The sequence below is a fragment of the Aquarana catesbeiana genome, linkage group LG04, assembly GCF_042186555.1.
Source record: "Aquarana catesbeiana isolate 2022-GZ linkage group LG04, ASM4218655v1, whole genome shotgun sequence".
Classification (NCBI taxonomy): Eukaryota; Metazoa; Chordata; class Amphibia; order Anura; family Ranidae; genus Aquarana; species Aquarana catesbeiana.
The window spans coordinates 464,405,574-464,420,611 of NC_133327.1; the positions used below are offsets into that span (position 1 = coordinate 464,405,574).

Consider the following 15,038-nt stretch of genomic DNA (forward strand, 5'->3'; position numbering starts at 1 on the left):
AATGTACTACTGTGCCTGCAGCTCTACTCCTAGGATTTCTAATAAGTAAACACCAGAGCAGGTTAGTAACACATGATCAGCATTCACTCCTAAGTGGATTCAAAATTGATACTAAAGCATCTTTTTAATAAAACTCCGATTTTTGTTTTGTAAACAAGGAAGCCTGTAATGTGCCAATAACAAACCAGATAACAATAAATCCTGAAACTTCCTGGTCTCAGCTCCCACCCGAACTGCACAGGATGACGTAGCAGATGTTTTATATGTGTTATATACCTCCCCCCCTATGTTGTCTCTCCGCCTACCTGTGACTTCTCCTCTGCTCTGCAGTGTGACCGTTAGAACCAGCAGGGGTTGCTGGATAAAGAAGCTGGCTCTCATCTGATAGGAGACTTTGATAAAGAAGGAACCATGGCTGTCTGCCTGCTGGCGATGATCTACCTGTGTCTTCACATCTGTGTGATCACCGGCCATATCGGGAACACTCTATGGACAGCGGAGAAAGTGAGTGGGCACAGTGTACAGTGTAAGCTGCAACATGTGACTTTTCCAGATTTTTCTTTTCCACACAATCCACATCCTGGTGGGTTTCTTTCTCCTTTTCTCCATGAAGGGAGGTCTCTTCCAGTGTACTTATAATACCTGGCAGAACTTGGCAACATTGTATACATTTACATGTATGGATAAGCAGTTTAAATTGGGTTTTGTGGTTCACCATAAGTGCCAGCTGTTTTGTTTTTTCCAGGCTCTCTTTGGATAGGATGTTCCATTATTATTATATTTAGGCATAACATCCTCCAAGTCTGCTTCAGTGGAAATTCACTTCCTGTAGGACGCCTTACTGGCGGAACAAGTTATTGCATCCAATAATGTTTGCCTGTTTTCATGTCAAATAATGATCAAGTTTATTGTAGAAATGGCTGTTTTCTTAATCCATGGACCCTGATTGGATGTTCCATGGTATTAAATCCAAAAGCAAACATTTATTATATTGCAGTTTACCAATTCTTAGATGTGGTGGCTGTATTCGTTTTCCTTTTTAGGATACTTGCACACTTTACTGATGTATAGCACGCATGTATTTTTGCATATTGGTGTGTACACAAGCGTAGAAATTGTTCTAGATTTATTTTAACAACTTTAATACTGGGCACTTTCCCCCCTTCCTGCACAGCCCAATTTTCAGCTTTCAGCACTGTCACCCTTTGAATGACAATTGCGCAGTCATGCAACACTATACCTAAACAATATTATTCTACTTTTCTTCCCACAAATAGAGCTTTCTTTTGGTGGTATTTGATGACCACTGGGTTTTTAATTTTTTGCTAAACAAACTAAAAAAGACCAACATTTTTGAAAAAAAAAAGTTTTGCTTGGTTTCTGTTATAACATTTTGTTTTCTCCTTCACTGATGGCCACTGATAAGGCTGCACTGATGGGCACTGATGAAGCTGCAATAACGGGCACTGATGAGGTGGCACTGATGAGCACTGATGAGTCGGCACTAACGGGCACTGATGAGGTGACACTGATAAGGTGGCACTGATGGGCACTGATGAGGAGGCACTTATATGCAGCACTGATAAGCGGCACTGATATGCAGCACTGATAGGCGGCACTGATCGGCACCGATAGGCAGCACTGATATGTGGCACTGATAGGCACTGCTAGGTGGCACTGATGGGCACTAATAGGCATTGATAGGTGGCACTGATGGGGACTAATAGATGGCACTGATAGGCAGCACTGATGGGGAGACACTGACAGTCATTACTGATGGGCACTGATTGACATCTTTGAAGGTCACTGACATGCGTTACTGATGGGCACATATTGGCACTTTGATGGGCACTGATTGCCATTTTGGTGGGCACTGATAGCCATTTTGGTGGGCACCTCTGATAGGGGCTGCACTGATAATCAATGTGCTGATTATAAGCACAGACTGCCCCCCCCCCCCGTCAGGAGAGCCGCCGATCAGCTCTCCCTGTCAGCGCAAACGAGCAGCTTATCCTGCTGGACGTTATATGATGCCCAGTCAGGATAATGGAGCCATATTGCAGACGTTGATCTGCAATAGGGAGGGCGGCAATTGGTTAATAAAGGAAGTGTAGCATATGCACATATTTCTGCACATTTGCGCCTACACAAACAAAAATACTGACCGGCAATGTAGATTTTTTTTTTCTGATTTAAATGAAGCGCATGTAAACACACCTGTGTGTACAGACACAATGAAAACAATAATCTGCATTTATAACAGTAAAAAATGCCAGTATACTTAAGGCCTCTTGTACACAGGAGTAAAGCCGGCCATACATGGAATTTGGCCTGTTCAGCAGGGACCAGTCGAGTTTCATACCATGTATGGGATAGCTGGTTGTACACAATTCGATCTATTGGACTGCTGTCCAAAGGTGTCTCTCCTGCTCCTTTATCCAGGCTGTAGGCACCCTAAGGCTAGCTGATTTAGCTGCACCCTACCTGATGGTTATGCGTCCCCTAATGATTTGTTCTTTGTAACGCCTGTGATATTTCTCCTTTTGCGAGTATAATGGTTTTATTTTTTATTTATTAAAAGAGTTATATAGTAATGCACTAGGCTGGTGCACCTTCTTCTTATGTTTGTTTCTTACCCTAAGGCTAGGTTCACAGCTATATATTCCCTGCATGCCATATTTTCGCCTGCACAGCAGCCCATTCATTTAACCACATGCTGACCGTGCTATAGCCAAATGGCGGCTGCACCGTGGGACGCCGTCATATGAAGGGTTCCCATGATCGCGCCCGTTGCTGATTGTGGGTGGCGCACTCTGTGAACATAGTGTCCTCCAGACACGGCTGATCACAAATTGAGATAAAGAGCCAATCAGTGCGGCCTACCAGTGCCCATTAGTGCCGCATATCAGTGCCACCTATCAGTGCCCATCATTGCAGCCTGTCAGTGCACATCAATGTCCATCTGTGCCTCCTCATGAGTGCTCATCAGTGCAGCCCCATCAGCGCACATCAGTGAAAGAGAAAATTATCTGTTTGCAAAATGTTATAACAAACTATGAAAATGGTTTGTTTGTTTTTTCAAAATTTTCTGTCTTTTTTTGTTTATTTAGAAAAAAATAAAAAAACCCATGGTGATTAAATACCACTAAAAGAAAGCTCTATTTGTGTGAAAATAAATTATAAAAATGTTGTTTGGGTACAGTGTTGCATGACCGCGCAATTGTCATTAAAAGTGCAACAGCGCTGAAAACTGAAAATTGGCCTGGGCAGGAAGGGAGTAAGAGTGCCCAGTATTAGGGTTATTACTAGTATCGGTATCGGCACCGATAACGAGCATTTGCCCAAGTACTTGTACTCGGGCAAATGCTCCCGATGCTTCGCCCGATGCCTGGACAGTCAGCAGTGATCGGCGCGTGGGGGAGTTACAAGCTTCTCCCCCAGCGGCTTTCAGCTGCTTTAGTGACATACAGAGGTGATCGGTGCTTGTAACTCCCCCACACGCGATCACTGCTGACTGTCACCGTATACTCCATGCCCCCTCCGTTCCCCTGTCCCCCTCCGTTCCGCTGTCCCCCTCTGCTGTCCCTCTCCGTTCCTCTGTCCCTCTCCGTTCTGCTGTCCCCCTCTGTTCCGCCGTTCCGCTGTCCCCCTCTCCTTCTCTGTCCCCCTCTGTTCCGCCGTTGCGCTGTCCCTCTCTCTTCCTCTGTTCCCCTCCGTTCTGCCACTTTCTCCGCTGTCCCCCTCCGTTGTGCTGTCCCTCTCCGCTGTCCCCCTCCTTCCTTTGTGAATGGACAGAGTCAGCTGACTCTGTCCATTCACATAACTGAAACATTGTAATCTCCTGTGATTACGATGTCTCAGTTTATGAATGGAGAGGAGCCGCTGTCTTCTCTCCATTCATTCTCAGTGCAGCTGAGGCTGCAGAGAAAGTGACTGGGGAATCTCTATCCTCTGTCTCTTTCTCTGTCTCAAGGGGGAGATATCAGGGGTCTGTTAAGAACCCTGATATCTCACCAAAGCCCCCAAACAGGGCTGATTTAAAAAAAAAAAAAAAAAAAACATATTGCAATAAATAATAAAAAAAAATATTATTGTAAAAAATAATAAAAATGTAAATTAAAAAAAAACACACAGACACCGTTCACCCACCCCCCTAAAAAAAAGAAAAAAAAGAAAGCCTTGTTAAAAAATAAATAAATAAATAAAAACACTGTCACGTGACATTAAAAAAAAAGTATCGGTAATCGGTATCTGCGAGTACTTGAAAAAAAGTATCGGTACTTGTACTCAGTCCTAAAAAAGTGGTATTGGGACAACCCTACCCAGTATGCAAATGGTTAAATTGGCTGCTGAAAGATCCCTGCACCTTTTCAAAACCTCAGCCACAGGGAAACCGCATGGTGCTTTTGCACTGCATTTTTAGATGAGTGGGGGTGCCATTAGGAATTAAAGTGATTGTAAAGTCTCTTTTTTTGTTTTGTTAAAATAACAAACATGTTATACTTACCTGCCCTGTGCAGTGGATTTGCACAGAGCAACCTGAATCCTCCTCTTCTTGGGTCCCTAGCTGGAGCTCCTGGCCCCTCCCTCTGGTTGAGTGCCCCACAGCAAGCAGCTTGCTGTGGGGGCACATGAGCCGAGCTGCAGCTCCATGTGTTCATTTGGACACAGAGCTGTGGCCCAGCCCCACCCCCTTCTCTCCTCATTGGCTGACCGATTTTGATTGACAGCAGCGGGAGCCAATAGAGCCACGCTGCTGTCTCAGCTAATGAGGAGGGGAGTTCCGGGCAGCCGAGACAATCCTACAACATCGCTGGATCTAGATGGGCTCAGGTAAGTATTAGGGGGGCTGCTGCACACAGAAGGCTTTTTATCTTAATGCATAGAATACATTAAGATAAAAAACTTTCTGCCTTTACAATCACTTTAACCACTTGCCTACAGGGCACTTACACCCCCTTTCTGCCCAGGCCATTTTTCAGCTTTCAGGGCTGTTGCATTTTGAATGACAATTGTGCGGTCATGCTACACTATACCCAGATGAAATTTTTATCATTTTCTTCACACAAATAGAGCTTTCTTTTGGTGGTATTTAATCACTGCTGGGATTTTTATTTTTTACTAAAAAAAAAAAAAAAAAAAAAAAGACCCAAAATTTTGAAAAAAAAGTTTTTTACTTAGTTTCTGTCAGTAAATTTTGTAACGAAGTAATTTTTCTCCTTCACTGATGTGCGCTGATGAGGCGGTACTGATGGGCACTGATAGGCTGAACTGGTGGGCATTAATGAGGTGGCATTTATGAGCACTGATGAGGCGGCACTTATGGCACTGATGAGGAGGCACTATTATGCCACACTTATGGGCACTGATAGGTGGCACTGATATGTGGCACTGATGAGCACTGATAGGTGGCACTGATGGGCAGTGTTAGGTGGCACTGGTGGGCACTGATAGGCGGCACTGATAGGTGGTACTAATGGGCACTGATGGGCATTGATGGGTGGCACTGATGGGTGACACTGATGGGCATTAATGGACAGCAGTGATGGGCATTGATGGGCAACACTGATAGGCGGCACTGATATCCAGCACTGACTGGCATCGCTAATGGGCACTGATTGGTGGCACTTGTGGCCAGTGGTGGGCACTGATTGCTGGCACTGGTAGGCACTGATTTCTGGCACTGGTGAGCAATGGTGGGCCCTGATTGGTGACACTATTGATGCTATATTGTAATCAGGGCACTGATGATCACATTACATGTGTAGATGTCCCCCTGCGTGGAGATGCCGCTGATTGGCTCTCCTCGCCACACACTCTGTCAATGTGAGGCGAGGAGCGCCGATTACTGGCATCTCCGGGTTTACATGTGACCAGCTGTGATTGGACACAGCCGATTAAAACTTGGACGCGGCTCTTTACAAGAGATTGGGGTCACGCTGTGTCCTAGCAATGCAGTGTCCTAGTGTGATATGATGGCATCCCAGAATGAGAGCCGCACCACCCTGCCGTCATTTGACGGTGGGCATGCGGCAACTGGTTAATGGCACCCCTGCATGTCTGCTAAAGAGAAGCATGTTTTGCCTGCAGGTGCTTGTGGGTGCAGGAATGTGTGTGATTTACACACATTCTCACACCCACATACAGTAAGTGTGAACCTAGTGTGCAGTTAGTAAGCTGCAATGTATTATATTTTTGGTTTTGGGCTCTATCAAGAAGGACCCTCTGATCCCTCCTCTATTAAATTGTATTGTAACTCTACTGTCTGCCCTCATGTCGTAAAGCGATGCACAAACTGTTGGCGCTGTATAAATCCTGTATAATAATAATAAATAAAAATTAATGCATCTAGGGAAAAAGAATCCCTTGAGATAGAGTACATCATTAGGGTACAGTGTTAGCCAGCACTACAGAAGAAAAATATTTGGGGGTTCTTACTTAAGATGATTGCAAAATGAGTAAACATTGTGACCAGGCAGTGGGAAAAGTTCTAGGATGCATCACTAGAGGGATCACCAGCAGGAGGAAGGAGGTTCTTATTCCCCTCTATCAGTGATGGCGAACCTTGGCACCTCAGATGTTTTGGAACTACATTTCCCATGATGCTCATGCGCTCTGCAGTGTAGTGGAGCATCATGGGAAACAAAGTTCTAAAACATCTGGGGTGCCAAGGTTCACCATTACTGCCCTATACAGATCTTTAATGAGACCTCATTTAGAATACTGTGACCAGTCCTATAGACCTCACTTACAAAAATATATTAATAAGATAGAACAAGTCCAGAGACGAGTATCAAAAATGGTGAAATGTCTGGGGGATAACACATATTGAGAGCGACTTCAGGAACTTAAAGCGAAGTTCCACCCAAAAGTGGAACTTCCGCTTATCTGCTCCCTTCCCCCCTCCGATCCCACATTTGGCACCGTTTGGGGGGAAGGGGGGAAGGGGTACCTGTTTTTTACAAGTACCCTTTCCCACTTCCAGGAGACAGCGTCGCAGCGCCGTCTCTTGGAAGTTCGGCCCCCCTCCTCCTTCCTCCACCACCTGGCCAATTAAAAAAGCGCAGCGAGCTTTGCGCATGAACAGTAGCAAAAAGCTTCACTGCCAGTTTCCCTTACGAAGAATGGCGGCAGCAGCGCCATCAGCCGATCTTAAAATCAGCTGGGGTGCTGACAACGCAGGCTCCCTGGACAGGTAAGTGTCCACATATTAAAATTCAGCAGCTACAGTATTTGTAGCTGCTGAATTTTATTTTTTTTTCCCCAGGCGGAACACTGCTTTAATATGTACAGTCTGGAGGAAAGAAGGGAAAAGGGAGATATGATTGAAACCTTTAAATACATCAAGGAGGCGAATAAGTTTAAGAAGAGCAGTTTTTTTCAATATGGAACCAAAATCAAGAGACCTCAAACTATCTGAAGGAAAGTTCAAAACTAATTTTAGCAAGTATTATTTTACTGAAAGGGTAGTTGATTCTTGGAATAAACTTCCAGCAGAGAGTAGTGCGACAGTCAACAGTAAGTGACTTCAAACATGCTTAGGAAAATCATAGATCTATACTCCAACAAAAAAGTTAACAAAAAAAACCCAAAAACAAACAAAAGCAAAAAAAATATATATAGAATAAAAATGGGCAGACTCAATGGGCTACTCGGTCTTTTTCTGCCATCACTTTTCTATGTTTATATAATATTAATAATGCTTTCAGTAGTTTATATATTTAGATATGCTTCCTAATCTGTGTCCAGGATGTCTTGAGCAGTGTAAAATATAAACAAACTATTGCCCACACACACACACACACTTGGTGGTGATTCCCAGCTCTTGAAATGAAGCTGGGAGTTGCTGTGTACATACAGCAGCTCTGGCAGCTGCTGCTGTCACTGCTCCTGCTGTGATTAGACACAGTGGGATTTTTTCAACAGGTCCTGGCCAATGATTTATGCCCAGGATCTGCTGATCGGCTGTGTCCAATCACAGCTCAGAGCCCTGTGTTGAAAACAGAAGACTCTGTATAGAGGGAATGATCTCTTTGTTTATTCTCCCTGCAAAGCAAGGAGAAGGAACAAACAGATCTTTAGTAAAAAGCAGCACATTATACACACAATAACACTTATGAGACACACACTTAACCCCTTGACTACTCTGAGATGTACCCCTTCCCAACCAGTGTCATTAGTAGGGATGCACCGAAATTTCGGTCGCCGAAACATATCGTCCGAAAATGGCCCTTTCGGCAAAAAGCCGAAAGAGAATTTTTGCCAATACCTAATGGGGCTGGGCCTGGGTGGGGGCGGGGCCCCTGGTGCCGACTATCAGGGGGGCTTCCTATATCATAGAAGAGAGGAGAGCCGCTGCCTGTTTGGGACGGGTGATCTGTCTATCAAAGTACCCGGACAAGGGGGAGGGGCTGTATGTGACCACGCACAGCGGGGAACACACAGCTATTGAAATGAAAGCTGTGATGTTCCCAGAGCTGTAATCAAACAGGCAGCGGCTCTCCTCTCTTCTACGATATAGGAAGCCCCCCTGATAGTCGGCCCCCGCCCAGGCCCCTCCCCATTGGGTATCGGCAAAAATTCTCTTTCGGCTTTTTGATATGTTTCAGCGGCCGAAATTTCGGTGCATCCCTACTATCATTAAAGGAGTAGTTTTTGCCTGTTTCATGTCAAATACAACTAAATCAAGTTTATCAGAAATATCTGTTTTCTAAATTCCTGACTCCTGATTTGGGTATCTGAGCAGAGGCTGCAATGGGGACACTGGCTGCAATGGGGACACTGGCTGCACTACTGGGGACATTGGCTGAAATGGGGACACAGGCTGCAATGGGGACACAGGCTGCACTACTGGGGACACAGTCTGCACTACTGGGGACACAGTCTGCACTACTGGGGAGACAGGCTGCACTACTGGGGACACAGGCTGCAATGGGGACACAGGCTGCACTACTGGGGACATTGGCTGCAATGGGGACACAGGCTGCACTACTGGGGACACAGGCTGCACTACTGGGGACACAGGCTGCAATACTGGGGACACAGGCTGCACTACTGGGGACACAGGCTGCAATGGGGACGCAGGCTGCAATGGGGACACAGGCTGCACCACTGGGGACACAGGTTGCACTACTGGGGACATTGGCTGCAATTGGGACACTGGCTGCACTACTGGGGACACTGGCTGCAGCACTGGGGACACTGGCTGCACCACTGAGGACACAGGCTGCACTACTGGGGACACAGGCTGCACTACTGGGGACATTGGCTGCAATGGGGACACTGGCTGCACTACCGGGGACACTGACTGCACTACCGGGGACACTGGCTGCACTACCGGGGACACTGGCTGCACTACCGGGGACACTGGCTGCACTACCAAGGACACTGGCTGGCTGCATCTGACGGGCACTGGTGAGGCTGCATCAATCTCTTGTATCATGTCCACAGTCTCTGACTCTCTGACCATGTCCCCAGTCTCTTACCATCTCCTGTACCATGTCCCCAGTCTCTGACCATCTCCTGTACCATGTCCTCAGTCTCTGACCATATCCTGTACCATGTCTGCAGTCTGACCATCTCCTGTACCATGTCCCCAGTCTCTTACCATCTCCTGTGCCATGTCTGCACTCTCTGACCATCTCCTGTACCATGTCTGCAGTCTCTGACCATCTCCTGTACCATGTCTGCAGTCTCTGACCATCTCCTGTACCATGTCTGCAGTCTCTGACCATCTCCTGTACCATGTCCCCAGTCTCTGAACATCTCCTGTACCATGTCCCCAGTCTCTGACCATCTCCTGTACCATGTCTGCAGTCTCTGACCATCTCCTGTACCATGTCTGCAGTCTCTGACCATCTCCTGTACCATGTCTGCAGTCTCTGACCATCTCCTGTACCATGTCTGCAGTATCTGACCATCTCCTGTACCATGTCTGCAGTCTTTGACCATCTCTTGTACCATGTCCTCAGTCTCTGACCATCTCCTGTACCATCTCTGCAGTCTCTGATCATCTTCTGTACCATCTCTGCAGTCTCTGATCATCTCCTGTATCATCTCTGCAGTCTCTGATCATCTCCTGTACCATCTCTGCAGTCTCTGACCATCTCCTGTACCATGTCCCCAGTCTCTGACTATCTCCTGTATAAAAATATTTTTAAAAACAGTCACTTTCGGTATCGTGTTGTTTCGGTATCGGTTTTGGTTTTCAGGATCAAGGAAGATTTATTTTCGGTATCAGTTTTGGCACCAAAAAACCCATTCGGTGCATCCCTAGTCATTAGTACAGTGACAGTGTAAAGCGGTGGTCGGTAGCCAGTCGATCGCAAGCTACCGTCAACCGCTGGCAGGTGACAGGTAGCTCCTGAACACATCCCTGCCTTGCCGACCCTTTCTACAGAGCGGCGCAGGCATACGTCCAGCCAATCCTAGCCTGCAAAGACAGCCCCCGCCCCTTGCACTCTGTACACTGCCCTACCTACTACTAACCTCTGTACACTGCCCTACACACTAGTGACCTCCGTACACTGCCCTACTAACTAGTGACCTCTGTAGTACCTACTACCAACCTCTGTACACTGCCCTACCTACTACTGACCTCTGTACACTGCCCTACATACCTGCTGACCTCTGTGCACTGCCCTACCTACTGCTGACATCTGTACACTGCCCTACTTACTAGTGACCTCTGTACACTGCCCTACTTACTAGTGACCTCTGTACACTGCCCTACCTACTACCAACCTCTGTATATTACCTTACCTACTATTGACCTCTGTACACTGCCCTACATATCTGCTGACCTCTTTACACTGCCCTACATACTACTGACCTCTGTACACTGCCCTACATACTACTAACACCTGGACACTGCCCTACATGCTGCTTACACTGACCAGAAATCAGAGAAGATAGCTAGGCCTTGAAACTAGTTAAGCAAATCAGCCTGCAGTACCAGTTGTTCTGCTTATATGATGAACTCCAGCATTAACCTTGTGGGGGTGACCAATTACTCTTCAGATATGAAAAAAATTATGAATTAAAGTGAATGCAGAGTTTCTCATTGAAGCAAAATTTTAAGGTAGGATAAGTTTATATTTTTACAGTGACATTAGTTTTATTGGATTTTCCTACGTTTTCTTCATGCAGTCTTTACTTTTTATAGGGATCTTGCTAGTTAATTTCTTTTAGAAAAAAGAAATTCCTCCATGTTGTCCAGGTAGATCTCTACCTCTCAAAGATTGCCTAATCCTAATGTATAGTATTATCACTGATCACTGTATTAGTGTTACTGGTGATGTCAGTGTTAGTCGATCCCACTAATGCCCTGTACACACGATAGGATTTTCCGACGGATGTTGGCTCAAATTTGTCTTGCATACACACGGTCACACAAACTTGGTCAGAAATTCCGAACGTCAAGAACGCGGTGATGTACAACATGTACGATGAGCCGAGAAATATGAAGTTCAATAGCCAGTGCTGCTCTTCTGCTTGATTCCGAGCATGCGTGAAACTTTGTGCGTTGGAATTGTGTACACACGATCAGAATTTCCGACAATGGATTTTGTTGTCAGAAAATTTGAGAACCAGCTCTCAAATTTTGTGTGACGGAAATTCCGATGGAAAATGTCCGATGAAGCCTACACACAGTCGGAAGTTCCGACTACCAAACATTTTCCGTCGGAAAATCCTATCGTGTGTACGGGGCATTAGTGTCAGTTAGCGTCAGATTGTTTGCTACACTATCACAGCCCCACTATAACTTGCTGGTCACCGCTATTACTAGTATAAAAAAAATTACAGTATATGTACCACAGTTTTTTAGACACTATAGCTTTCACACAAACCAATTAATATACACCTATTGGTATTTTTTTTGCCAAAGACATGTAGCAGAATACATTTTATTTATGAAGAAATTAGATTTTTTTGACATTTTATTGGATATGTTTTATAGCAGAAAGTAAAAATATTGGGGTTTCTTTTAAAATTTTTCGTTTATATAATAAAAAATAAAAAAAAAAAACAGTGTTGATCAAATGCCAGCAAATGAAAGTTCTATTTGTGCGAAAATTACCGTATATAAATTTTGTTTGGTTACAGCATTGCATGAACACGCAATTACCAGTTGAAATAGTACAGTGCTAAATAGCATGAAGGTCGTGAAGGGGGTAAAAACTTCTGCAGCTGGTGGTTAAAACAACCTGACAAGTGAAAAAAAAAAGTATCTATTTGAACCCTCATTAACCCTTAGTTTACCCTAATCAGCCCTAATTACCTCCATCCTCCCCTTTTCCCTACAACTATAATTTTCCTGCTGATTTTTTTTATTTTTTATTTCTATGTTATTAATTATTTAAATGTTTTATTTGTTTTGTTCATTCATTTTTTTAGTGTCATGTTAAAAACGTGTGAAATTAAAAAGAAATCCTTTATTTCATTCTCAAATAACTTTGCAGTGCTTTTGTATAGAATCATAATTCCAGTGTCATTTTAAACAGAATAAATTAGAGAATATCTACCATAACACATTTTTTTAAAACCAACTAGTCAATAAAAAGTTTTAGTTGTTTAGTTTTGTTTATCATGATTTTACATACATTTGTGCTTGTGGCAGGGGACATCTAATAGACCCCTCATTTTCCAAAAAGAGGACCTGTGACTAATATGTGACTAATATCACAAGGAGCTTATAAGCCTCTTTGTGATAGTAGTACAAAGTACAAAAAATACATGAAAGTCCAAAAATCCATTGAGTTGGGTTTTGTGGTTTACCATAGGTGGTAGCACATTTGCTTTTATTTTTTGCAGGGTTCTTTTTGGATAGAATATTCAGTTTTTAAGTAGTTTGAAGGGACAACAAAGTGCACATCATTTTTGCATAGAAATATATATATATATATATATATATATATATATATATATATATATATATATATATATATATATATATATATATATATATATATATTTTTTTTTTTTTTTGACCTACATAGTCTTATATTTTTTATTTAACCCAGACACAGTGGCACTGTGGTAGATTAACTTCCCCCAGGGCAGTCAATGAATTAGAGTTGTTGTACTGGAAAATGCCTAATACCTAGAAATCTAAACATACAGTATATACACTTGTTTATCAGCCATACAGCACTTGTACAGCGTATACATATATAGTGTTCCTGTGATTTGAAGAAATAGGAAAAAATAATTAGGATAAAATATTTGGAATAGTATTATTTATACAAAAATTGACTGGGGGTAGTCAGTAGTCAAGACATTTCTGGGTGTTCTGGTAGATTATAAACCTAAGGCCCCTTTCACACGGGGTGGATCCCCGCCAGCTCAACGGGAGATGGCAGGTCCGTCTCTGCTCACTGAGCAGGGAGGGACCTGGTGGTGACTTGAAAAGTGAAGAGGTGAATCCAGTACAGTGCTCCAGAATTATCCACCGCACCCCTGTGAAATGGACACTCACTGGAAAAGCACGCACTCAGTGTAGATCTGTTGTGGGGAAGGCTGTTCAGCAACTCGCACGATCCAGATGTAGCTGTAGTAAATAAAGCTCACCGGGAGCCAGATGAAGTCTCCATAGTGTAGTATTTATTGGAATTGTATGTTAAAAGCCAAAATAAAATGAATCATAAAAACATATGACAATGGGTGCCACTGCCGACCCGGTATCGACTAGTGTCTGCTCCCCTGCTAGCAGTGCTGACCTGCCCTCCCCTGCTACCACTAGTGTTGACGTCAGGCCACTGTCCAATACTGGGTCGGCAATGGCACCCATTGTCATATGCTTTTCCGGTGAGTGTCCATTTCACAGGGGTGCGGTGGATGATTCTGGAGCACTGTACTGGATTCAACCTTTTCAATTTTCAAGTCACCACCAAATTTTTGTGCACATCTTTGAACTGAACTATTGTGTTTTCACCAATAAGTTTATATTGCTGATCCTATCATGGGACTGTGCATTTAAATCTATATTTTTCACCAAATTGTTTTTTTTATTGTTGATTTCCATCCAAAAGATTGGACTTATATATATATTTTTTTTTCACTTTAGCATCTTTTTGCTTTAACACTTTTTTTGGACTTTATTTCAATGCGCTGTCCATTTATAACACAGTATTCTCATCTCATCACTGTTCATTTACTTTTGGCACTACACACTTTTTCTTAAGATTATTTATAAGTTTGGTATATTACTTATCTGTGTCAGCTGCCGCCCCACCACAGTGCAGAGATACATCTTTTTTATTTCTCAAATATCTATCAGCTGTAGAACCCGATGATAGGTGATTATAAACTGACTGATAGGTGACTATAAACAATCACTTATAGAAAGATAAAAAAAGCGGGGAGGGGGACAGAAGAGGAGAACACAAGGTGAAGAAAAACAAGCTAATAAAAAAAGGGGGGTGGGTGAGAGGAAGGAAAACATGCAGCTGGGGCCCCAGTAGCCAGGTTTCCACAAAGCTGCCCATGTTGTTTTTTCAGACCCACAAGAGGCCCACAAAATATTATTGAAAATGAGTATTGAAAATTGTACTAGTGGTACCAAGTTTTGGATAATCTCTCCATTTTAATGCTGTGTAGGCTTGATTTCACCAAATTTTACCCAGCACCTGTGTTTGCTTCTCTGGAACATTCATGCCATGAGAGGAAGTTCACCACGGGCATGGTATCAGGATCTCAGACCTGGGCGTCCCTGCTGCAGAAAAAAAAAACAATGAAGGGGGGGGTGGGGAGTGTGGAGAGGAAAGAAAAAAGGAATGAGAAGAATGAAAACGTATGAAAAAAGTATATAAAACTCCCTGGTAGGGTGCAGCCCCAACAGAGAGTAGTAGAACGGGACACGTAGACTCCCTAGTGAGCTGAGAGCAACTGTAGTTAAACAATAGTAACCCTCCCACGGAGTCATCTCAGGGCATCCCTATTTGAACTCAGCATCAGACTATTAGAGCAGAAAGCCGTCACTTACCTAAGCCAATCCTAATAGGGATGCGTACATGTCAAATCCTAAGTCAATGCTGTTC

General features: G+C 43.8%; 1 protein-coding gene across 1 annotated transcript in view; it reads left to right on the plus strand.

Annotated features, from left to right (window-relative positions):
- The first annotated feature begins 273 nt into the window (after positions 1-273).
- QPCT (glutaminyl-peptide cyclotransferase) overlaps positions 274-15,038 on the plus strand; it is a 425,195-nt gene continuing 410,430 nt past the window's right edge. Inside the window, exon 1 of the mRNA XM_073627561.1 lies at positions 274-504. Coding sequence (XP_073483662.1) covers positions 412-504 — 93 coding nt within the window. The 5' untranslated portion in view covers positions 274-411. The remainder of the gene's footprint in view (positions 505-15,038) is intronic.